A 25,540-nucleotide genomic window follows, 5' to 3' on the forward strand; every position below is an offset into this window, starting at 1 on the left:
TCTGCGGCTGAGCTCTCCAACTCTGGGACTCTGTCTGTGAAGAAGTAAGCCCGTCAGCTGCCTTTCTGGGGACTGAAAATGAGGCACAATGTGAGCCTTGTCCACAGAAGAGATGTTCCCAGGACTTCTATTATTTTGTGTCTGTCAGCTGTTCACAAGTTCCTGACATATTAAAGATGTCACAGATTACCCCAATCAGCCACCTTAGAAACTAGACAAAGAAAGTAGCAAGTTTACTATCTGTCTTTGCCAAAGTATTCCCAGGCCCTGTGGCATGATACATCTATCCTCAGGTCAGGAAGAAAGACAGTGGCACACCCACCCCCCATGCTACCCTGGTCTCCAGAGGACCGGATGGCCAGAAACCGCATGTGCTTCTCTTCAGCAACACCTCTTCCCCTCAACTAGAGAAATGATGTGTCCATGAAGGCTCTGACGCTGCACTATGTTTAGGTTCCTCCTGGTAATTTGAGAGTCCCGTTCTCTTTCATTAGTGTGTATATTAAGTATACTCAATTACTGCACTCTACTGCTGGTAAGTCAGGTGGCAGCTTTATAGCTAACTGTGCAGCTCATATCTGATGTGGTAAGATGACTACCCAGAAGGCCCACACCCACCATATATGAACAGCAATGGTTTCTTCAACTATGTAAGGATCTAACATGTCACTATGTGGCACTCTATGGAGTTCAAAGTAGATTTTGGGCCTCTGGTGACAAGGGTGTGAGGAGCACAGCTCTGAACATCTGTGCAGACGTTTAAGGGCCCATCACCTATATAATCACAGAGACTGTGTTATGCCTTCATTATACCAGTGGCTCTGGTCATTCTTATAAAGTGAGAAAAACAAAACTCAAATCAAACAACTTTGTAAATCATGGCCTTGAGAATAAGAAAAATGCTCGAGTCCAGGGTGGAGATGAAGTAAAATAGGCTATACTAGCAATGCTTTTAGGCCAGAAAGTAGACATTGTATAACAAAATGAGGGACTAGAATGTGCATTCCATTCCAGTAGGTGCCTTAGGTCTATGATGTGAGTGTGCTTGTCTCTGGAGTGACAATCTTTGGTAAAAGCCCTGTGAGTGGGAAACCAAGTGATCTGGCAGTGTGAGGCTGGCCTGGGACATAGGCCTCACCTGGGAAGACAGAAGAAAGCCAGAGAATCCTGAACACTGCTCAGCTGAATGCATAAGGGCCCAATACTCAGCTGAATGCATAAGGGCCCATGGAAGCGCCAAATCAGCACTGTGAGCCCTGGTGTGACCTTCAGACCTTGCTAGGCACAGACAACCGTCGCCCTGCCTTCTCTCTTAGTCCTTACCATTCTTACCCAGTGTTGCTCCCACAGGCTGTGAGAGCTTCTAAAATCTGAGCAAACCTCAACAATGTCACTCATGCTGTGTCCCCAGCACAACCCAAAGCACACATATTCTAATCTGAACATAGGCTCTTTGCAGAGTGCCTTTAAACCAATGTAAAACTTACTTTGGTTCTTGAAAATATATTTTTTCTGGGAGAGAATTTGCAGAAAATCAGTTGGGAACAAACATATCTATTGAATAATCAAATATAAATAATTAAGGTAATAAACATAGGCAGCAGAATGGCAGCAGGAACTGCAGCTGCAAGAATGGAGCCCACAAAGCAAGCTGCTAAGAAATCAGCTCTGGCAACAGACACATTCCAACTAGTCCAACCAAGAGAACCTGGGTCACTCAGCAGGAGCTCTGCGCAGCACTGTAAAGGTGCTGTGGAGCATAAAGGCAGTAGAGAGCAGTATGGATGCACATGGAGCTTTGCTTGTCTGAAGCCTGAAATAAAATCTTTTGTTGTGCCCAATATATTATTCCACAAACAGGAAATCAAGTGTGAGAATGAGATGGAGACACAGGCCTCTCAGGGTCCCTCAACTGGGACTAGGACTTCTCCACTCCCAACACTTTTTCTTCAACCAGCAAACACATGGGGCCAAATGCCCTGGAGCCCAGAACATCCTCTCTAGGAGGTTCCGTCTAAGAGGAATGAAGCTATATTTTTGCAGTAGAGTTAGAAGATCTATCTTTTCTGTTCTACTTTACAAGAATTTTTTTTTTTTCCCCAGAGCATGGAGTAATTGCAAAGCACCCTTAAGCTGGCAATCCCAGATGCAGTTTATAAAATGAAGAATTGCGTGGAGCTGGAATATGGCATGCTACAATGTTGACCGAATGGATGTTTCTTCAGCAGTAGTTAAAAGATGACAATTTTGCACCATAAGAGCCTGAAGAGGCTAAAATCAGTCAATATAGTTTCAGATATGATAGCAAAAGGTATTATACGGAGGACATAGAGAAATTTGGCATGGGGACTGTTTTATGGGTAATTCATCCACAAAGCAAAACCAGGTTCTTTCTAACTTACAAGAAACCTAAAGCAAACACTTCAAAACCAGTTCATTAACAACCAGCAATACCTTCTGTTCCTTTGCGAGACACCTTAACCTTTTCTATGATGTCAGAATCAAAGGATTATCACTTTCCATGGAGAAAATGAAGCTGTCCTCATGAGGTGACAAGTCTGGAGGCTGAATACAGAGCCTGACTCACACAAGGTAGCACAGGTTACTGACTAGAGGGTAGGTGGGGTGATACCATGTTTTCCTACAGATTCATGGGGACCAGGCTGGATTCTTATAAACTGCTTAGCACGCTGTCAGTGAGCCATGTTTGGATGTTGCCTAATATCAACTCTCCTTTCCCTGGAAGCATACTCCAGAAGTCCACTGAATTCTCTTTGGAATCTTTTTAGATTCAAGGAAGATTCTGCTGTCTAGTACCATCTTTGGGGTGTGAGTCACCTTCTCCTCTTCCAGCTGGGAAGTGGGGAGCTCTGACTGCCTGTGTTGGATGTGAGAGCTTTAGCTGGGTGGGACTACACAAAGCATGGAGAGTAAGAGGCCATGGTGAAGCCTGTGCACTGGGACAGGACACGGCAGACGCAGCAGCCCTCACAACCTGACCTAGACCTGCTGCACCTGCCACTCCTCTACCGAAGCCATGAGTCATCTCTCATCTGTTGCTCACGTCCTCAGCCAGCTGCACCAGAGCTCACAGCACATCCTGCTCTGTAAGCCAGGCTCCACAACACAGGGCCTCAGGCAACCCCACAAGCCCTACCAACTACCCTAGGTAGGAAGAGTGAGTCTCAATGACTCAGACCAAAGGACCCATGCACCTCCAGCAGAAAGTTTAAGAAACAAAATAAATGAAGATGCAGAAGACAGTTCACGGTACCGCTTTAATTTTTCCACTTGGAAAATCGGCATGTCTTGCGCTGTTCATTTTTCATTACAGTTGACTGATTTTCAGAAAATGCAGTAGGCAACATTGTATGTTTATTTATAGGACAGTCTGGCGTCTTCGAAACCAACAAGAGTGGCTAAAAGCTTCAATGAACTTGTACTTTCTGATTGAGCTTCCTAAAACAACCATGGACTGTATAAAGCATTAAGTTTTAGCAAAAGTAAAAGCTCAATTTCCTCCACTAGTGAAGCAAAGGCAGTCAAGAGCAGTCATTACCTAGACAACACTATCTCTACCTGGCATGGCAGCACAGCGTGTGTGCAAGCAGCACGTGGAGCTCAGAAACATAGAGCATCACCCAAGATGAGTATGAACGTTCCTTAAGCAAAAAGGTTATACGTACTCACCTAGGACAGGAGAGCCACTAGATCTGCCTTGAGAGCTGTCTGAAGCAGAGCTAATAAATGGCAGCACGCTGTAAGCAAGCTGCCTTTAAATACATTGCATATGGTAGGCAAATGGCTGCCATTTGTGTTCCCTGACTGAAGTGAGACACTGGGAAGCAGTGTTCCCATGAAAACCAGCAACTCTAACAACCCTAACAGTTCTCCCAGCACCCACAGGTCTTGCTCTGCTACCAGAATCTCTGCTTTCCAGAACCCTAATCCCCAGACCTCAGCCTCTATATCTCAGTATGGCATTTGACTAAGATAGGGGAACAAGGTTAGCTTAGGAACTTGAAGTCTTCAGCAGCGCAAGATCTGAATGTGGGTAAAGAAAATCAGTATACAGGTTTCCTTTTGAAAAGGGACTCTCCGGACTGTCTAGGAGAGAAGTGCAGACTCAGAATAATCTGCTAATAAAACAAAGCTAGAACATAAGAGTCTGAGACCAAGAGACTTGAGACAGAACATGGCTGGCACAGCCATCTGAGTCTTCTCAGCAAGGGTCTAGTGACATGTGCATAGCCCACACGACACTGCTGGGTTGTCAAAGGTGGCTTAGGTCTATCTAGTATCCAGAATCTGTCAGGAATATGACTACTCTAAGGAGTCTTATGTGCAATGCAACGGTACCCTATTCATGCTGGCATCTGTCCAGCCAATGAAGACCTACTATGTGCTTGATAAGACAGTACATGCTAAGGGGTATTAGCAAGAGTTCTGTAAATATCAGAGATAACACTAACAAAACATAATTAAGTGTTTACTACATAGGAAAATGGCAAGATAAATTAAAAGTGAGCTGGATTCTGAAAGTTTTTCCTATGTAGGGAGTGTGTATGCGAGGGGTGGGGTGGTATGCATACACTCCTTAATTAAATAAGAAGTCCAAAGGCCCTGTGCTGGAGTGGGAGCCCTGAGAGCACACCTCTACCACCGCCATTTATTTAATGACTACTCCTGGGCATGCTTTAAATTGAAAGATGGTTCATTAGATTTGTGCATCTGCCCTTCTCAGCAATCTGTTGTGCTTCTGATGGAGGCAAAAAACATGAACATATCATTTTCGGGAATGTTATGAGTAACTCAGCTTCCAACGATTATGGAGTCATAAAGGGCTCAGGCTGCCTAATTTCGAGAAACAATTTGTCTGAATCATTCTCTGTCTGTTCCAGTCTCATATTCTCATCCATCCTGGAAATCTCAAGGACAAACCCTTTTATCTTTTCAGTCACCTAATACATTATCTTCCATATATAAATATTATGCTTTAAATGTACTAAAGAAAACAAATCTTAAAAATTAAAAACAAACAAACAAACAAACAAACACCACACCTCCTTCTTGGTATGGTCACCATCATGGTCACCATGGCCTCTGGGCTCCTGTGCTTGGTTTATCCACTGCACTCTCCCTGGGAGCTGATGAGCCATGGTGTCAGGAATAAACATAAGCACTAGGAAGGGTGGGGGGCAATGTTGCCCTCCTCCCCCACGTAGTGCCTGCTAAGGTCCATAAACCACTCAAACAGATTTACTTATTTGATATTGTCCAGCATTAGTCAAGGCCTACTGCAGCTAGACCCTGAGAAGACTAGGGCACAGACCTAACTTTACAAAGTTCATTCAGCAAAGTGAGGCAGGAACATTCCAGGGGCCAAGTGTGGCAATCTCAAGAGCTGCTTTTCAAGGGAGTGAAATAGCTGTGTGTTTAAGATTTTAGAAGGTCCTTTCTCCTTTCTTATGAAGAAAGGTTGATCTACAACAAGAATTCTTAATGTCAAGCTGGGCGTGGTGGTGCACACCTTTAATCCCAGCACTCGGGAGGCAGAGGCAGGCGGTTTTCTGAGTTCTAGGTTAACCTAAAATACCAAACAGCCGTATGTGCTTAGTCACTCTTGGTCAGAAATCAGGAATTCTTATATAAGGCACAGTGTGCTTCTCAAAGTAGCTGACGTACTAGGACAAAAAGAACCATTCAGCAAGCAATAGACTGCCTAGTGTACTATAAACCACTATATTGTGGTTATTGAATATATATGTTTACATACATATACCTATACCCCATATATTTATTATTGATCATTTAAAAAGCAAGAATCCAGTTTTCACAGGTTTTGATGCTCTGGAAGATGATAGAAGTTCAAGGCCAGCCAAGATTACATGATACCCTGTCTCAAAACCTACCCAAAACTACAAAACAACATCCCACTTTCTCCTGTTGACAAGTTGACAACTGTGACAGAATGCCACCCTCGCTGAAGCTGCATCACTTTCCTGTTGCCATAACAAAGAGATCCACAAAGCCCCAAGTAGTTCTGAAAAGGATGGAAAATCCCCAAGCTACCTCAAGGGCATCAGACTCCGTACTAGCCCCAAAGAGGCATCCTCAAGCTTCGCAGGATGGAGATGGTTAGTCAGTCTGCAACATTTTATCCAGGATAAATGGAAACTAGCTTTGGGAAAAGTCACACCTTGTCTTGGCTCAACGCCATTAAAACATCTAGAAATCCTAAACACTATTTTTTGGGGAGAGTGGCTGCTTGTCTTTTGTCCTGAAGGAATGTGGGAACACATTCATCCATCACCTTTGAAATACCTTCCAAGTCTCCATGGCTCCTATGGGCAGCCAGAGGTTCTACTTGCTTTCCTGCTGTGCTGAGGAGCAGGCAAACATGTACTGTCAAGGGCAGCAGGTAAGTTACAGTGCCTTACCCTTCTCAGAGGAGGAGTGGAGAAATGTGCCTGACAGTGCCTGCAGGGGCCACTGTGGAGCATCATCCAGGCTGCCAGGCTGGGTTCATTTCTGATCCACTGCAAACTTACCAGTAATGCAAAGCTGTGCTCGGGAAGCATCCCATACTGCTGGACCAGCCTTTCTCTGGTTGCGCTGGGGAGCTCCGGGAGCATGTCCCGAAGCTGGTCAACATTGATCACCTGCTGAGAGTCTGCACCTTGTGGCAGAGATGTGTCATCGTAGAGCACTAAGGGAGGCAGATTGGGCTCTGGCATAAACCTAAACAAAGAGAACAGATAGATCTGATTCTGGGTGTCTGGACTGGTTAGAACCACAAGCCTAACAATGAAAGGAATGCTTTTGTGCTAGGTACAAAGTCATAATGCTTGCAAAGGTTTCTAAATGTCCCAGCGAAAGACCACAGCAAAAGCATTCGTCAACATTACAGAATAAAGATGGGAGAAAGAGGAACACAGTACTGAACCACATTCTGGTCTATACAAGTAAGGAAAGAGTCAGAGGGGCTGGAAGCTGGTGGACCAGAGAATAATTACTTGTGAGGCAGTAAGATGACTTTCTGCTACTTTAAAATTTCTATTTTAGCAATACTCTTCAGTAAATGAAGTCAATGGGGAAGAGAGGGCAGGGCTCTTCCCTTCTTGAGAATCAGGAATCAGAACAGACTTTGCCTAAATGAAATGTGGAAGCTAGTGGGGAGAGACAAAGGGGGACTGGGTGGAGCCTGGGCTACTATCAGGGCAGTGAGCATGTTCTGTGTAATGGTCAGTTCATGGCACTGGACAAATGCACAGAATGTACAGCAGTGAGTGATGGAATCCCATGTAAACCATGAATTCAATGAATAACAGTGTGATGGTTTGTATATTCTTGGGTCAGGGAATGGCACTATTTGGAGGTGTGGCCTTGTTGGAATAGCTGTGTCACTGTGGGTGTGGGCTTAAGATCCTCACCCTAGTTGCCTGAAGTCAGTCTTCCACTGGTAGCCTTTGGATGAAGACATAGAACTCTCAGCTCTGCCTGTGCCATGCTTGCCTGGATACTGCCATGCTCCCACCTTGATGATAATGGACTGAACCTCTAAACCTGTAAGCCAGCCCCAATTAAATGTTGTTGTTTTTTTGATAAGACTTGCCTTGGTCATGGTGTCTGTTCACAGCAGGAAAACCCTAACTAAGACAAACAGGTAGCACTATTGGTTCACTGTTGTAGTAAAGGACATAAAATGAGTGGTAGAAGACTGGGAGGAAGTTCGTAATGACACTTCCAACAAGACTTCCCATTCTACGCTGCTCTAAAAACAGTCCATTGTTAATAATCAGACGGGTCACAGTACTGCATTAATCATATGAAAGAAAAATATCCCTCTGTTCTGAACCAGCACTGTTTCCCCTCTGCCCATGAGAGCCAAAGGGCTTCTGTAAAAACGGGGAATGCTCAACAAATGCAGGGAGGAACTAGAGTAGAGGTGTGGGTAATTCCTAAACATGGTACCAAGTCTCAGATAGGGCCAGTCTGTCCCCTGAAAGTAAGGGCAAACCCAAAGGGAGGCTTCTTGAGACCCACTGCCATCTAACTTGGGGGCTCTAGCCAGTGCCTGAGTTAAAAGGTAAACTCCATGCTCAGTACGAAATTACAGGGAGTGGCAAAATGGGAGAATAATGACGTCTCGTGAAATTGCCTGAATCTCGAAGACCACTCTAACAAAACATCCCTGACTTTGATAGGTGCATGACAGGAGTATGGCAATGAAGATATATCATACTTCACAAAGGAAAGAGAATTTCAACAACTTTATTGCTAAAGCTTCCATCTTTGTAATCTGCTGAACTCTATGAGAAAAAGTAAAAGATTCGGTTTATATTAAGCCTCTCCTTATTATTTATGTGAACATCTTCTGTTACATACTTAATCCTTCTGGTTTAGAAACACAACACAGAACCTTTTCCATGTAACAAGGACTCTACTGATGAACCTACGGCCCCAATGTGCTTCTCTTGGCAATGAGAGAGTACCACTGAGGATGGAAGGGACCTCCACCCAAAGGATTTCAATGGGATCTACTGCCAAATGTAAGCCTAGACCCACCCTTGCTTGCCATCCTCTTGGTTGGACCACACCATCTTTATTACACAAGTTTGGGAACAGATACCTTCCAGCAACTAAGCCCTATGAAACAAGAGACTCTACAGCTAACAGGTCAAGAAAATATCACTTCTCCTAGTTTACATATAACATAAAATAAGAAATCCTGATTTCCTATCATGTAATAACAGCAAGTGGTTTCCAAAATTCTCCAGGATCATTATGCTGACTTTCAAATGGGTTTGAAATAGACTCTCAAACATATGTCGGTGTTCTGCTCACCTGTAGTCTTGTTTTCCTTCCTTGTCTCTCATTGGCATGGTGCACCTGCAACAGTCAGATAAGACAACATTAAGCAAACACTGCATGCAGCCCTGGCTAGACACATGCAGAGAGGGGCCTTATTATGAGAGGGGCTGGAGCTCAAGCATTTCTCCCAAAGGTCATGTGTGAAAGGCTTGGTCCTATTAAGAAGTTACCAGTAGAAATGGCACAAGTGGAGAGGGTGGAAGGGACCTGGGAGAGAAAGTGGATGGGGCAGGGGATGGGGGGAAGAGAGGAACCTGATCTGGTATTGAGTGGGGGAAAAGGACTGAAGCCCTGAGGGCTAACAGAAAACATTGGAAACAGGCAACCTCAAGAAATAGGAGGTTGGGGGGTTGGGACTCTCCAGAATGCACCAGAGACCTGGGAGGTAAGAGACTCTCAGGACTCAAACGGAAGAATCTTAGATGAACTGCCCACGGTAGGGAGAAGGAACTTATAGAGCCCACCTCCAGCAGGAAGACAGGGCATCAAGTGAGGTAAGGGATTGCCATCCCACAGTCACATCTCTGAAAGAATTCCTGTCTGAAAGAATTACAAGGATGGAAATGGAGAGGAGCCTGAGGAATAGAAGGTCCAGCTACAGGCCCAAAGTGGGATCCAGCTCAAGGGGAGGTCCAAGGCCTGACACTATTACTGAGGCTATGATATGCTCACAAAAAGGGACCTATCATGACTGCCCTCTAAAAGACCCAACAAGCAGCTGAAAGAGTCAGATGCAGATATTTGCACCCAACCAATGGACAGAAGCAGCTGACCCTGTTGTTGAACTAGGGAAGGCTGAAAGAAGCTGAGGAGAAGGGTGATCCTGTAGGAGGACCAGCAGTCTCAACCTGGACCCCAGAGATCTCTCAAACACTGGATCACCAAACAGGCAGTATACATCAGCTGATATGAGGCCCCCAACACTCATACAGTAGAGGACTGCCAGGTCTGTGTTCATTCAGAGATAATGCACCTAACCCTCAAGAGACTGGAGGTCCCAGGGAATTTAGAGGTCAGGTGAGGTTGGGGGTGGGGACATTCACGTGGAGACGGGGGTGGGGAGGAGATATGGGATGTAGAACAGTTGGAGGGTAGATGGGGGGGGGATATGGAGTGTAAAAAAATTAAAAACACCATCAGACACACCCAGAGGGATGCTCCACTAATCAACCTAACAACCAAGACTGGGCAGCATTCTGACAACACAGTAAGCAGTGTAGCTCAGCCATGTGTCTGAGATAGGACATACCACACTATAGGCCAAATCAATCACACACTTTCAAACTGTGAACCAAAATTAACCTTCTCTCTTTATAAGTTGAATAGCTCAAATATTTGTTATAGTTTAATAGTGACTGGCATAGGGTTGTCTCAATCAAGGGCAAGCAAATTCAAGCTTTTCAGATTTCCATAGGCAATAGTTACATAAATATAAACACAGTAACAAAGAAAAGAATGCTTAGTGTACTGGCTAGTTTTGTGTCAACTTGACACAGCTGGAGTTATCACAGAGAAAGGAGCTTTAGTTGAGGAAATGCCTCCATGAGATCCAACGGTAAGGCATTTTCTCAATTAGTGATCAAGGGGAAAAGGCCCCTTGTGGGTGGGACCATCTCTGGGCTGGTAGTCTTGGGTTCTATAAGAGAGCAGGCTGAGTAAGCCAGGGGAGGCAAGCCAGTAAAGAACATCCCTCCATGGCCTCTGCATCAGCTCCTGCTTTCTGACCTGCTTGAGTTCCAGTCCTGCATCCTTTGGTGATCAACAGCAGTATGGAAATGTAAGCTGCAGAATAAACCCTTTCCTCCCCAACTGCTTCTTGGTCATGATGTTTGTGCAGGAATAGAAACCCTGACTAAGACACTTAGAAAGACAATTTTAAAGTAAGAAACCATATCTGAGGTGGTTTGAACACGGAATGCCCTCCAGAGGCTCTGATCTTTGAACACTTGGTCCCCAGCTGGCAGTGCTGTTTGGCAGAGTATGTCACTGGAGTGGGTTTTCAGCGTTCATAGCTTTGCCACACTTCCACTTTGCTCTCTTCGATTTGTGTTTGAAGCTTTGATCTCCCCGTCCCCTGCCCCACCCACTTGCTGCTACGCCTCCCTTGCCATTATGGATGCTGACTCTGGAATCACAGGCTGAAATAAACGTGCTTCTGTAGGCTGCGTTTGAAAGTAACTGGTATAGTGTTCTATCACCAGCTCTTCTCTACATCAAGCTTAGGCTGTAAGGAGTCTGACACATTATTTAAGGGAATGAAATTTCTTGCCGCAAAGCAGACAAGCTGAAAGCAAGGAGAACCAAGGACCTGAGAGCAAGCACTTCTGTGTAAGCCTGCACCAGCTGACTCAGACCCCAGTAGACCATGTTTCATCTCTATGGGGTGCAGTGGCATGCAGTGGTCTATTCTCTTAGGGCTACAGACAAGCTAAGGACTTTTGTCACATGGTCCATGGCTGAACCCCAGTCATGGAGCTGAAGCCAACAGGCTTAGCCATACAAACTCACCCCAGCTTATAATCAAATGAACGAGTTTCATTCAGAATTTCACCTCCATTCTCAAGTTCAGTGATTTGCCTCTGAATTTCATAGTCTATGAAAAACACAGCAAGTTAGTATATTCTGAATACCTTTAATCCATACAGGCAATAAGTAGGAACCATTCTCAGTCGTTAAGTTAAAAACAATCCAGGAGCTTGCTTACAACGGTCACTCCCCTGCAGGCTGTATTTTCTTCTCACTACTAGGAAGGCCTTAAGAAGCTTGTCTCTTTCCCCCTCTCTCCTTTCCAAATACCTCAAATTCAGAGAGATTATCAACCTAGTTCACACTGTATACACCATGGTAGAAGGGCTGGGACTAATGTGTAGATCTAGTGACCACAGATCTAGAATTGTGGCCATTAAAATTCCTTATCCTGTGATAACCAGCAGATGGGCTGCTAACCTCCAGAATTATACACGAAATATGAGTAAAAATGTATGAACACTTTTGAGAGGAGAATACAGATTTTTCGTTTTATTTTCTAATCAACACAGCCAAATATAATCAAAGTGCAACTGCTAAGCTCCTTTGAGAACCAAGCCCTTCCCCAACTTCCCACTCCTCTTCCTTGCTCAAATCTCAACCCTTTCATCTGAGCTGCTAAAAGGCAGCAGACTGGTCCATTTGTATTCCTCCTCTCATCTGAGTGTTCTCCTTGATTGACATGAGATGATGGCTAAAACATCCAGCAGAATTTGGAAAAACCTTGTGGGAAAATTGCAGGCTTAGAGACTTAAACCCATGGTGCCAAAGCTTTGGTTCTGCTAGGCTGTGTGAACACAGGTGGAATTCTGACTGTTGAGGGCACTTACACAACAAAAAGATTAGGGACAGCTAAAAAATACTGAGGGCTCCTCTGTACACCATTGCAGGTAAGTCATAAGCTCTGCCTACCTGTTGTTGGGTCACTGTTAACCACCTTTTAGATCAGCACAGTTCTGAACACTGCATGTCTAGTGTGAAAGCAAACTTCACTCTTGTCGAAGGTCCTTCACAAGCCTGGGCATGAGCCCCCTCACCCCTTTGCTGACTTTAGAAGGTTGACTGTGTCCCCTTTCAGAGACACTCAGTCTTCACCCTTATCTTACTGCCCCACGAGTTACCTCTTGAACCACTTTAATTTTCTCTAAAAATATGTCCCTCCAAGTGTCTTTATTAAAATTAGCTATCATTTCAGGTTTGGGACACAAGATTTTATACAGATGAGAATGACACCTCCTGGGACCCAGTGCCTTCTATACATCTTGCCTGTAGCAAGGTGACCATAGTCCTTTCAGATGGTTTTAATCTCCGTTTACCCAACAGGATTCACCTTTAAGTCGCTCCCTCCTCTTCGGAAGTCTCTAGCTTTAAAGACTAACTTTGAGTCTTCTGAGATGTCCTCCTCTCAGACTCAGTCTCTAACTTCTGTGGAACTGCCCCTAGGGCTAGCCTGCTCTATGTAAGCTATTATTATACATCTGTCATCAGTGAAATCCCCACTGTGTGCTCCAGGAAACCAACCATGACTGTATAGGCACATGCAACCTATCAGCTGAAAATGGTAAAGAGGAGAAAAACATTAACCAGAAAGTCTACTGAACTGACTTGATATATGACAGTACATAGCCAAGATAGGTTGTAAATCCTCTCAGAGCAGGTGGATTCTATTCCTTCCATGGGTCTGGTCTAAATTTAAGAGGCCTTGAAATAAAAATGTGTCAGAAGTGACACTGTGTGAGCAAAGTTCCAGGGTTTAGAATTCAAGTGAACTTTGAGGTTTCTGCCTATTCCTTCCTGGGATCATCTACTGGCAAATACAAAAGCCTGGGCCACACAAAGTAAGGACAAAAGACCATGTGGATGGAGAGGCCTCAAGTTACAGGGACCCATGTGAGTGAGGTCATCTGGTTGCAGGCATGAGTGGAGGCAGGCCCAACAGGACACGACCTGGTCTACAACTGTGAAAACCAGAGGTTGCTGTAGGAGCCGTTAGCACTGTTGCACACTACAAACAAGAGGTGATACATGCACAGAGTCCAGGCTGACACTCACCTATGGCTTTGGCCAAGAACCTGAGGCTGTTGAGATTCTTTACCTCAGTCCGGACACCCAGTGGCTCCCCAGGGTGATGTACAGATATATTGGCGTCTACTCTCAGCTGACCCTCTGGAAGGAAAAAAACAAAGAACTGGAGAAATTCTTTAAAGCAATATGGTTGGTAGGGTGGGCAGATGTCAATGTAAGTAGTATCTAACTTGATTTTCTGTCTAGTTAGAACGCTCTAAGTTCAGAGAACTTAACTGTCCACTCAAGGTCAGTCGGAGCTCTGTGTAAATATGCTTGTTCTTGTGCACACACAGACATGTTGGATGCACCAGCTGAAAGAATCTATCTAGTATGTGTGATAAATAAGAATACGGTTATTAAAACTAAAGACTCTCTCTGCAGTTCTACTCTACAGTTACTTTCAAAGTATCTAAACTGGGTTTGGGGGAAGCCTCAAAACTGATTATTTGAAACTCGCTCTTGCTCTCCAGTGAAGTAGGAATCTCTATGTGTTTTAGGAGATTTATAAGACAGTCCTTGAGAATTTACAGCTCAAGGACAGGAGCTGAAACCTGTGCTGTTTCTTTCCCCTTCTCAGGCACTGTAATGAGTTTCCTTCCATAAACTCATCTGAGGCCTTCCTGGTTGTCAGGAGGATTTGCTGAAGCAGAGACTGTGTAGTGGGATGTGCACCTCATATTTAGCTTCCGTGATACTATCCTTCTCTGCCTCCCCTTAGGCACAATCTCCAAGACTATGTATAAGTGTCCTTCCTTCTACTAGATATTTTCATCAGGACCTCCCTGTGGAGGTCCTCTAGCTTTTCAGAATATAAGGAATCTAAGCCACATAAAAGAGCAGTGATACCTGTTGTCAATTAACCTCTTTGTTAGGACGAGAATGAAAGAGCCCCAATTTTCAATTCCTTCTTGCCTCCCAAGGACATGTACTTTACTAGTATGCTCCTCCACACAGCGTATGACTCTTTCTCGGCATTCTCTCTGATATGTGTACATGTAATAGCGTTTATTTCTCATTAAGAAAACAAACAGAAGCCTCAAAACCTATTCCCACAAGCCCAACTTTCACGCCATCAGTCATGAGCCATTTCTCTGCTCTCTCTCTAGGCAAATCCTCTCGAACAATTTAGTGCATATACTGTCTTCACTCTCTTACCCTAGTAAGAGGCTTCATCCTAACCCACTGCAGCCTGGCTCCTATCCCCAGATCTCTGAAGGTGCCATTTGTCAGGGGTGGCACAACCTCCTTGGTGCCAAAGCCAATGGACAAAGACACATTCTGCTCTCACCTTACAGTGACATATTAAATTAATCCTTCATATTTTTCCCTCTGTCTTTTGAGACAGGGCCTTATTACATAGCTGAAGATGGACTCAAATTTGCTATACAGCACAAGCTGGTCTCAAACTCACAATCCTCCTGTGAGCCAGTATTTCCTGGTTTCCTTCCTTCCTGAAACATCATCCTACACCAGCATAGGTGGCTTAACACTACTGTGATTTTCCTGAACAGTCAACTTCCATTTACTTTGCTTGTATCACCTTCCCTGTGAAAACACAGGCTTTTCTTCTTTACTCATGTGTCCTCCAGAGTGGCACACAGGTCTAACTATCATCTGTGTGCTCAGGACGCACGTCTCTGTGCACAGACTTCTCCTCTGAACTTCTCCAGGCTTTACAGGTATTCCAATTTCCAAATCCTGACTTGCCATTTTTGCAAAGAAATTCTTGTCCTGTCCTTATTTTCCCATCTCAGCTAGCCCTATCTCTTCAAACTTCCTCAAAGCCATCATTGCTTTTTTCCTGCTGATCTCCCACACCAGCCTGCCATGATGTTGTCCTAAGAACTGTCTTGAATCTACCCACCTCTCCATCATCTCTGTAACCATTGCTGTGAAGCTACATCACCTTGTGCCTGATCCCTCATTCTCAAATGGGCTGTGTTTCCCTTCTTGATCTGAAATCTTGATTCCCATAGGAGCCCATAAAGTGTAAACCAAACTAGTTTCTTTCTCTCCCTTGAATCCTTCCATGATTCCCACATCACATGGAAGATCTACACTTTTGAATTCTGCCAAACTGGTCTCCACTTACCTTTCACCTTGGTAACCTTGGTGGTATTTTGTGAACTCTTTTTCAGGCCAGACTCTTTGACTTAGCTATTTCCTGGAAGCTTATCACCTAGTTCTAGGCTGCCTAGGGCCTTGAATCATTCTTTAGTTCTTAACTAAACATCAACTCTGCTGAGTGGCCTATAAAAGCAATATTGCCACTTTCCAAGTTATTCTGGCACTTAGAGTCATTTATTTCTTTAAAACAATGATCATAATTATTCTTGTTTTGCTTGTTGATGTATTTCCTGGTGAGGGTAAGGGTTTCACAGCATAGACAAGGCCTTTTTCAGAATCCAGAGCTAGATCTGATTCACTGTTATTATCCAATGAATTAAACCCCATTGAATGATGAATCCCAACATACTGTGATCTCCTGAGCAATAAGCAAGCAGGCTGGTTTCTGTCTCATAGTAGTTTTCAGGTAAGCTCTACAATTCCGTCTGACTAGAACTAATCTACAATTGGAATCACATGAAAGGCCCATAAAGTGCAAAGGAAAACTGCCCAAGTATATTGAGCTCTGCACGACCAAACCTCAATGCTTGGGAGACAGTTTTAGAGGAAAAAAAAAAAACAACCCTCAAGGGACCCTGAATTACTACTCGCTTTTAAAGATGACACTGTCTTTCATGATTTAGAATTCTAATTTGGAAGAGAAATAAAGGCATGAGTTTTAGTCTCTCCCAGAGAATACCACACTACATAAATGTCTCAGGAGAGTCACTTAGTATCCTGCCGTGTTGAAAGAGAGTTCGCCAGCCTGGATCCAGATACAGTACCAGACATTAACAAAAGATACTCTACTTCATGAAGACAAAATGCCTTTTAAACAAAGGAAGTCAAATTACCTCAAGGACATGAAAGCCTTACCAGTCAGGTTTACCTCTGTGCATTCTGTCCCACCGAGGGGCCTTCATTCCCGTGTAAGGATGTCATCAAGCTCAGTTTCTAGCTTCTCCAGTAGACATTTGTAACAGTTAAACCACACACTACACCACTGAGCACACTGACAGAGTGGGCACGCTCTTCTTTTGAAACACATTGCACAACAAGAATAAAAAACTTGGATAGAAATGGGAGTCTGCAATCACTGGGAGTCTGTGGCTTGGATGGGGAGGTCTGTGGAGTCATTCTGGCTGCTGAATAATCTCCAGAGAGTAAAGAGAATGTGGGGGCAGGAGTGAGTAAAACCTGTTTGTAGTGCTGGGGTAGAGTCTAGGCTCACACATGCTAGACAAGGGTTCTATCACTGAGCTACATTCCCAGTCAAAAGTGACCAAGTTTTACTGAACATAACTCATAAAACATATTTATCCAAGTAAGTGGAGATGCTGTGGAAGCAGCCCTACTTCCTACTGTTGCTGAAGGCACACAGCACGCACCCAGCACAGGCCTTCTGTCGGGTGTGCAGCTTTACAGCTACCAGTACACCCATTCTCTGTAGTGCAGTGCTAACACAAAGGCACTTGGGTATTCCTGCGGCATTTCAAACTGCCTCTCTACCAGAACCCCAGTTCTGACTCCTGGCTTCTTTTTCTCTTCTGTTGCTATTAGAGAATGACTTTTAAAAGTGCTAAAAGCCACAGGCTTGGATTCTAACTCAGATTCCGGCTCTCTGTCCACACGCATGCTTCACTACCTATTTCTCTTATGCAGATATCTACAGCAGCATAACACCAGCCAGCTACCACTGGGAAGAATGATACCATGGCTAAAGAAAGGATGCACACTTGGGCTCAGTTGTAGTACAGACACTTCTAACGAGTCTTAGCCTCAGTCTCTTTACTTGTAAACAGGCATATCACCATCTCCCAGAAATGTTTTATTTTTTTTAAGTTACAGGATAAACTTTTAATAAGCACAGACTAAACATTCCAACTAGTAGATACACTACTCTACTTTACCAATGGGTTGGAATACTTAGTAGGTCTACTTTCATTCATATCTGGATTAACACACTGCTTTAGGGATCTCTCTTAACAGCAGCAACATGCTGAACATGAGAAAGAAATGACTCAGACATTAGGCTACAGGGTCCATGCTCATCAGCAAAACTACCAGGAACTCGCTAAATAGAACCCAGAACAGTTCACACTTCAGTCCATAGGCACTAAGTTTACTGGTCTCCAGGGGCACCTCTTCAAGATAGCCTTCAGTTCCAAGTGCAGTCACCAGTGTTGATACAACAATCTCGAAGTGGTGGGATGCAAAAAATCAATGAGCAAAGGCATTTAGGCTCAACAAATGCTAATGGCCCAGAAGCGGACTCTTGAAGCCTGCAAGCAGCCCTCAGTGCTCCAACGCACTTGAGCTTCTTGGCTGCTGTACCGGAAGCAAAGCTGCAGGTATGTGTTGAAGTACAGCAGTGTCACAACAAATGACATCTAATGACCCGCTGCAGCCACTGACTCTTAAGCTCTTGCCACTGTGGCTTCCCTCTTGTAAGGACCCAGAGGGGACTCTCCCTCAGCTCAGATGGTCTTGCCTTGTGGCTTCTGTCTGTCCTCACTAGAACCTGAAGGGGACTCTCCCTCAGCCCAGGTGGTCTTGCCATTATGACTTCCCTCTTCATTAGGATGCAGATGGGAATCTTCCTCAGGCTAACAAGTGGCCTGTTGATTATTTCATAGGTTTGTGGGCGGTAAATACATGATACAGAATCAATGCTTAGTGCATTAATGGCTAACCATCCAACCTGCTCACATTTCATTTACATTCTGTAGACAAAACAGCAGCATGAGTGATAAATGGAAAGTAGAGAATTCCCTTATTCCCACACATCTAATCTTTATGCCACTAAGACTCATGGGGCTGTTTCTCCAGCCTTTAGTTTAAAGATGAGGGCAAAAAAGCGAGCTTGGTCTTCAGGTCTCACTTGTGCTAGGACTCTTGAAGTTACAATTTACCATTTGTAAGATGTTCTATGTGACAAGTATGACATTTATAAAAGGCCCTCTGTAACATGCAAACATATGTGATGTGATAAGGGTGCCCACAGTACTAAGCACCAGTAGGCAGTTGGCATCACCATTAATGACACTTACTAAACGTCCACTGTGGCCACTGTAATGTGCACGCTATGGAAACAAGACTGTAAACTCTGAGCTTCTGCTCTGTTAGGAAGGGTCCCAGGCATGGCGGGAGGTTTTACATTCTCTGGAAAGGAAAAATGGGGAAAACCCGTGGAAGACATTCCCTCTCAGGGATTTAAGGGAAGGCAAAGGAACACTGAGCAAGGCCTATAACAAAGCTGTCATGAAGAAACAGAAGTCAGCAGATCTATGATTTACTTTAAGTAATGTTCGTTATGATAGTTTCACTCATGTACATAATGTAATTTCATCACACTCCAGACCCAGGAGAACAAGTGTCTCCCTGTTTGATCTTTAAGATCAAGGCAGTTTGACATAATCTTTGTCTGTCTGTAGTGCTGGGAACTGAACCTAGGCCTCACACATGCCACGTAAGCACTCTACTGAGCTGTATCTCTAGGCCTATGTAATCATAACTTTATTTCAGAGCCAATAAACTGGCTTTACCTGCACACACATAAAAATTTTTACTCGAGTTTTAAAATAATATATTGGGTAACTGTTGTTGTTTCTTGAGGTAGGGTGTCCCTATTTGGTCTTCACTGGCCTCAGATGCTCTCTGTAGACCAGGCTAGCTTTGCACTCACAGAGATCCACCTGCCTTTGTGTTCTGGGTACTGGGCTTAAAGGTGTTTTAATTGTACAAATGAATGGGATACAGTTTAACATCTTACTATTTCCACATACCTATGTATGTATAATGTATAATCATCAAATCAGGGTAGATCATGCTTCAAGATAGATGAACATTTTGCAAAAGATGAGAAAGAGATCTTCCCCAAATAGCAACTGTCTATGTGTACAGAACTCACAAAATTAAATAGTATTCATAAACAGTGTCCTTTTCTGAAAGGTCTGAACTGAACACACCTCATGATCTCCACACTTCTCATGGAACAGGCAGGGAGAAGGTAAATCTTATCTCTTGACTTCTATCTCACACTCTCTGGCTCAATGTGCATGCAATGTTTGTGTCTATTTTTGGTTTGGGACTAATGAAAAGAGCCCAAGAGGAATTCTAAGATGAGAAAAAATGGGGTGCAATAGGCTAAATGCTGAATGTGCCAGAAAAGAGAGGAGATGATGCGGAGCAGAGACACTGTCCACACAGCTTCTACCTGCCATGTTGGCTTGGCTGGTGCCCAGGGCTTGAAGGATCAGCTGCAGTTCCCTGACAGCTAGGGCTGCCTCTTCTCCACAGCACAGGTCAGGCTCCAGGACCACTTCAAGAAGGCCAATTCCTACCAAAGAGAGGTGAGTCAGCCTGGCGTGGGCTTGACAGACTCATCAGCTAAGGAGTTGGAAAATCGTGGGAAAACCTGGCAGGACCCTCAAAGCAGCCCCACCCCTCCTTCCCCCACTTCTGAACCTTGTCGATTTTTAACTTTGGTTCATTTCTTTCAACATCTGCTTAAGGACATCCAGCTGTGGGCCGTGACAGGGCAGATAGGTCTGTCTGATTTTAGGGCTGAGTAATTGGCAGGCCTAGCAGTGAGCATGGTTCAGGCCGTGCACTCCCATCAGCTCTGCCAATACCCACATGGATATTTTGATCTCTGTCCATCAGGCTCCTGTGTCTGCTTTCTCAATTGGTTTGAGAAAGTCTAGAAGGGAAGTGAAATGCCTACAACCCCGGAGCAGAGAGGGCTGGAAGAAGCAGGGCAGACCCAGCCTACCGGCTCTGTTCAAATCAATGAGCGTCTGTGACCTCAGGTCGTCATGGAGGCTTTTGCCACTGTCCTGCTCCAACTGGATCTGCTTGATCCTCACTGTCTTGGTGGTCTCCTGACTGGGTTTCTTCCCTAGATAGATACAGTAGGTCAAGTGTCCATTGGCAGCAATTGGGAGCCTCTGCTGGGTGATCTGGTAGCCAGCCTGCTCGCAAACAAACAAGGATTTAGTTGCTAGTCCAGGACTGAAAGCTGGGATTCGCTTCTCTTTTTCACATCATAAAGGTTCACTTGAAACAGACCCAAATAACAGAAGAAACAAGGAGACAAAAAAAAAAAAATTACTTTATACACTGCTGGCATAATTAACCTGTCTTCTTCTGGCTTTTCCCATTACCCCATTACCCACCCAAGGTCTCTTGCCCCTAATAATGATGCAATTAGCAACACAAATCCTACCTTGCTTGCTGCAGTCCCATTTTGGGGAATAACAATAACCTCACTGTCAGAAGCCCCTAAGAGAAGAATTTATTGTTTTCATTTAGCTCATTAGCCTAAACTCTGCATCTCATCACCAGGCTCCTGCTGAGCCCCTTATTGGGGAATGCTGGCTAAGCAGTTAGCCATCTACTTGCAGCATGGCCTACAGCAACTGCCACTGCATTTACTTTGTTGAGTTCTGCTCTTACAGGTAGGCAACCATGCCAACTGTCCTTCCCTGTTCCTCAGGCCAGAAAGTGCTGTGTTATGAGCACACTTGGCTAATGGATAGCGTAGAGCATGAAATAACTGATAGCTGCTGTGAGGATGCTGTCCCTCCTTCTGAATCAGTGGTTCTCAACCTGAGAGTCACAACCCCTTTAGAGGATGAATAACCCTTTCACAGGGGTTGCCTAAGACTAATGGAAAACACAGATATTTTTATTATGATTTATAACAGTAACAAAACTACAGTTATGAAGTAGTAATGAAAACAATTTCATGGTGGGGGGGGGTCACTGCAACACGAGGAGCTGTATTAAAGGATCTCAGCATTAGGAAGGCTGAGAACCACTGCTCTAAATGGAAAAGAAGAATTACTTTCAACACATGCTGAGAATACAGAGCAATGAAAAGACGGGAGATAAAGAGAAAATAATGGCTAAAGCATCTGCAGTACTTGCTGGATACTGTTGCCCTTATTCAATCCCTCAAGCCATGTAGTGGACGCAAGAGGGGGTCAAGGGTATTGCCTAAAGCCACACACAGATGCAGGAGATCCCTAAGCCACAATGGCCCAAGTCTGTATATCTCCCTAGTAGGCCAGTGAAAGGATTTTTAAAACTTCTACATCCTCAGACAATCAAGTGGACATGTCAAACCACAGCATGCTTAATACCACCCTCAAGGTTTTTGATGCAGGCTTGGAGTAAGGCTGGAAAATTTATAATCCTAACAAGGCTCTGGGAAATGTTGGTACTGGGTGCCCTAGGATCACACTTGGGGAACTGTAGGAAGGCTAACTTCCTACCTATGCTCAGATAGAAGTCTTCATGTATAAACTTGAATTCTGGTCTGGGTTGCTGGACAAAACACTAGGGCACCTTGCTAAATCTGAGTTTCAGATAAACAACAAATGCACTGTAGCATAAACATGTCCTGTGCAATACCATAACCATCTGCTCTGGATATGCTGAACTGCCCAGTCCAGGAAGAACAAGCTACAATGAAAACATTTCCAGTGTGGTATATGAGTCAGGTGAGACAGAGTTATCTAGCATGTGCAGTGCCCTAGGCTGCATCCTTAGTACTGAAAAATGAAACATTTCTTTGGATTTTATACAACAGAGCTCGTGACGTTGGGGCTGTGGGGAAGTGACAGGCTCCTACTTGCTCTCCTTTTTATTTATATCCACTTATGTCCACACCACCAAACCCCAACTCTTCCAGTCTTCAGTTCCAGGAGAAGGATGCACAGCAATGTTTATTGCTATTGCTTTTTAATAAATCATACTCAGCTATTAGAATATCTGATTAAATGACACATTATTTTCAGAAACCCATTCAACATTTGAGTTTGTCTCTTATTCCCACTGACAACACTTTAAGAAAGAACCTTTCTAAGTTTGGGGGGGAGCAGGAAAGATTGAGTTTGCTGCTCAGCTCCTTGTGCTCATTTTGGCTCACTACTCTGCCCACTTCTGTCCAGTTACTTGCTCCTTGGGAGATGACAGATGTCTCCTTCTTATTAGGAACGTCTACATAAAAGAGGCACATTCTTCCGGTATTTGCCGTGACAGTGGGAACTAACAGCAGCGTCAGCCACAAGGCTAGCCTTTGTCCTAACAGGCAATTAGCACCAAATACTATGGCTGGGAGAACCTGACAGCACTGGCCTCTCCTGGGCCCTGTTCAATTATGAGTGAACCAGCAGAAGCACAGGACAAAGCAAGGAGTCAGCAATCAGGACAATCACATCCAATCTAGGAAACTCCAGGGGGCCTCTGCCTTCATTAGGGCTGGCCAGAACTTCCTGCTGCGATGGACAGAGGGCTGATGGAAAATACGAGTGGGGTATTCCCTGGACTTTGCTTCCATCCCCCAAGGCAGGCCCCAGTGCTGAGTACTTGTAAGTGCAGATCACATAGCATACTTACAGGAAGGTCTGAGTAGAAGTAGTGCTTCCGGTCAAACAAGGACTTCTTGTTTATGTGGCAGTTCAGTGCTAAGCCAGTCATCACCGCGGCTTCCACACACCTCCTGTTGAGAACCTTTACAAACACCACACAAGCTTCTTTAGAACCACAGGCCAAACAGATGCTTTGCTCCTATCTGATATCATACTGAATATTCAACTGGGCCCTTCAACAGGAGTTATCTGTTTCTCTGTATGGTCAGCTTTGAGAATCAGAAAGCTATTAAGGAACATGCGTGCAGCCATCCCAGGGACCTTCCCGTACACAGCATCAGAGAAGAGTTTCAAAATGCTCAGCAGAGCTGTTACTACATAGACTAACTCCCCTCTTTCTCTCTCTGCAAACACAATCAGGAGCTACTCAGTCTGTATGTGTGGTGTGTCAGGGAAGGATCCTGCTGTGGTGAAGAGTGACCTGAGAGGGACAGGGGATCCACGAGACTGATGGTATGGCCTCAGTAGTAGAAAAAAAGAAAAAAACTGTAAGAACAAAATAGCCACAGCTGCTTTGTCAGGGGCTGGGGCACTGTCTCCCAGGCGTGGCCACCTCCTTCAGATGTCCTGGTATCAGTGTCCTCAGGGCCTTGTGCTCTGGGCTTAGCAGGGCTCCTGGAGCTCTTAGCTTCCACTGGACCCAAGAGACAACTAGCTACTCTCCTAGTCCCAAGGCTGGGGACAGCTTTGGAGGTTACAGACTAGATAATTACTGGTAATATAATGTGATAGCTAAGTTCTAGAACCGTGTCCATACTCCACTTCTACTCTGGACAGCTACAGACAAACCGCCTCAGTTTTCCAAAAAGGAACGTGATATATACCTTGCAGACCAAGTAACACCTACAACATCTACTTACCCCATTATAGGGACTCAATGGCTTACTAATAACCCATTGTATTCTGGAAAGATCTGTGAGGCTATTGAACGTGGGAGATGAGATAAGTTCTGCATTCTAATGGAAGATGTGTGGTATTCTCTGGTATAGTTAACACTTCTTTCTCTGTGTCATTGCATGCAGCATATGACAGAGTATTTATGTCTACCAGGTTAGTTTAGGTGGTGCTTTCCAGTGAGTTTTCACAGGAACTACTTACTTCAGCCTTTAAAGCAGCCCTGGAAAGAAGGAAATTAGTACTGCCCCAGTATTTAGGAGACAGAAAAGCTAGGCCCCTCTAAAGAGACCTGAGAGCCTTGACTAAGGAGCCTGGTGGTAAGTGAAGGCAGCTCTGAAGCCAGCATGCCCTTGCCTGGGTGGCAGCTGGATCCCTGTGGCTCAGGTGGAGACAGGCTTTCTCAGCTGAGAAGATGAGAACTGACTGGTCAGACAGACTTGGAAGTAAACTGTGTAACAAAACATAGACAGATCTCTAATGATGGCAAAACACAAGCTCCCAAAGGAAACCCAAACAAATTCCCCCAGAGATGGCATCATATCCTTCTTTCTCGATCTAAGATAGTCACCAATGGAGCCATCTTCCAGAATTTTCAAGGTCTTCATTCTGGGTCTCTTAATAGTCAGCTCTGTAATAATCATGGCTTTCAAGGAAAGATGTGCATGGGGACCAGGATGATCTAATTATCCGTGCTTTCACTTGCCAGTGTTTGACATCCCACGGAACAGTTGTTATTGCAATACTAATTGAGCTGGGGAGAGCTCTGCCCCATCTGAGCCTGGTGACAGGGGTGAAGGCATACAAACTATAATAATTCCGGAACCCCAGCCCTGGGCTGTGCTCTTTCTGAGGCTGGGGCACAGCTTGTCTGCTATTACAGTCTCCACCTCTCTGATGTGCTATCTGACTTCACTGGTTTTCCAGTGTCTGCTTCCTCTTACGTTTGTCCCAGCATGCTTTCTCCCCTAGGTCACTCTGTTCTGACCATGTTAGTTGCCTGTTCTGGTACCAGGAGAGAGTCTGGAGTTGTGGGCAACCACATATTCTCACTGTGTACTTATCAAGTACACAGGCACTTTATAAGCCATCAATTTCCAAAGAATAAGACTGCAGTAAAACACACAAACATTAGAGTGATATTGAATATACTTTAATCTTTTTCTGATGATTTAGGAGCCTTGAAATGCTTCAGGGTCAGAATTATAACCATCAATCGTCATGGCACTACAGTTGCACAGAGGGCTAGTAAACAGAGTACCAGCTAAAAGAATGCCAAGAAAAGAGAATTTATGATGATCTTACTCAAGCTGCTCGTGACAGATGGAAGGCCAGGTCAGCATGTTCTGAGGATAGAGCGAAAAATGAAAAAAATTCAACTTGAGCTGTCTTCATTCCAAAATATTTCCTGAATGTCTATAATGTACTGAACATCAGGGACACAGAGATAAATAGGACTTTGTCCCTGTCCCTGCCCTTGATCAACCTGTGGGAATGAGACAACCCTGCCTTTTTCAAGCCAATATTCCATCACCAGAGTGATGCTGTTAAAAATGTATCTTGTCACATTTTGTTACCTAAGGTCTCTCTATAGTCCAAACATGCCCACAACAGAAGGCCCTGCTCTGGCATGCTCT

At 44.5% G+C, this 25,540-nt stretch overlaps 1 protein-coding gene across 1 annotated transcript in view; it reads right to left on the minus strand.

The window, feature by feature from the left end:
- Positions 1 to 25,540, minus strand: part of Gatb (glutamyl-tRNA amidotransferase subunit B) — a 74,462-nt gene that overhangs the window by 21,352 nt on the left and 27,570 nt on the right. Inside the window, exons 3-9 of the mRNA XM_021157655.2 lie at positions 22,978 to 23,091; positions 20,348 to 20,546; positions 19,790 to 19,912; positions 13,453 to 13,566; positions 11,383 to 11,467; positions 8,848 to 8,892; positions 6,552 to 6,741 (exon numbers count right to left, since the gene is read on the minus strand). Of these exons, the coding sequence (XP_021013314.1) occupies positions 6,552 to 6,741; positions 8,848 to 8,892; positions 11,383 to 11,467; positions 13,453 to 13,566; positions 19,790 to 19,912; positions 20,348 to 20,546; positions 22,978 to 23,091 (870 nt within the window). The remainder of the gene's footprint in view (positions 1 to 6,551; positions 6,742 to 8,847; positions 8,893 to 11,382; positions 11,468 to 13,452; positions 13,567 to 19,789; positions 19,913 to 20,347; positions 20,547 to 22,977; positions 23,092 to 25,540) is intronic.

The sequence above is a fragment of the Mus caroli genome, unplaced genomic scaffold (genome assembly GCF_978045245.1).
Source record: "Mus caroli unplaced genomic scaffold, Mus_caroli_1 scaffold_3, whole genome shotgun sequence".
NCBI classification, from domain to species: Eukaryota; Metazoa; Chordata; class Mammalia; order Rodentia; family Muridae; genus Mus; species Mus caroli.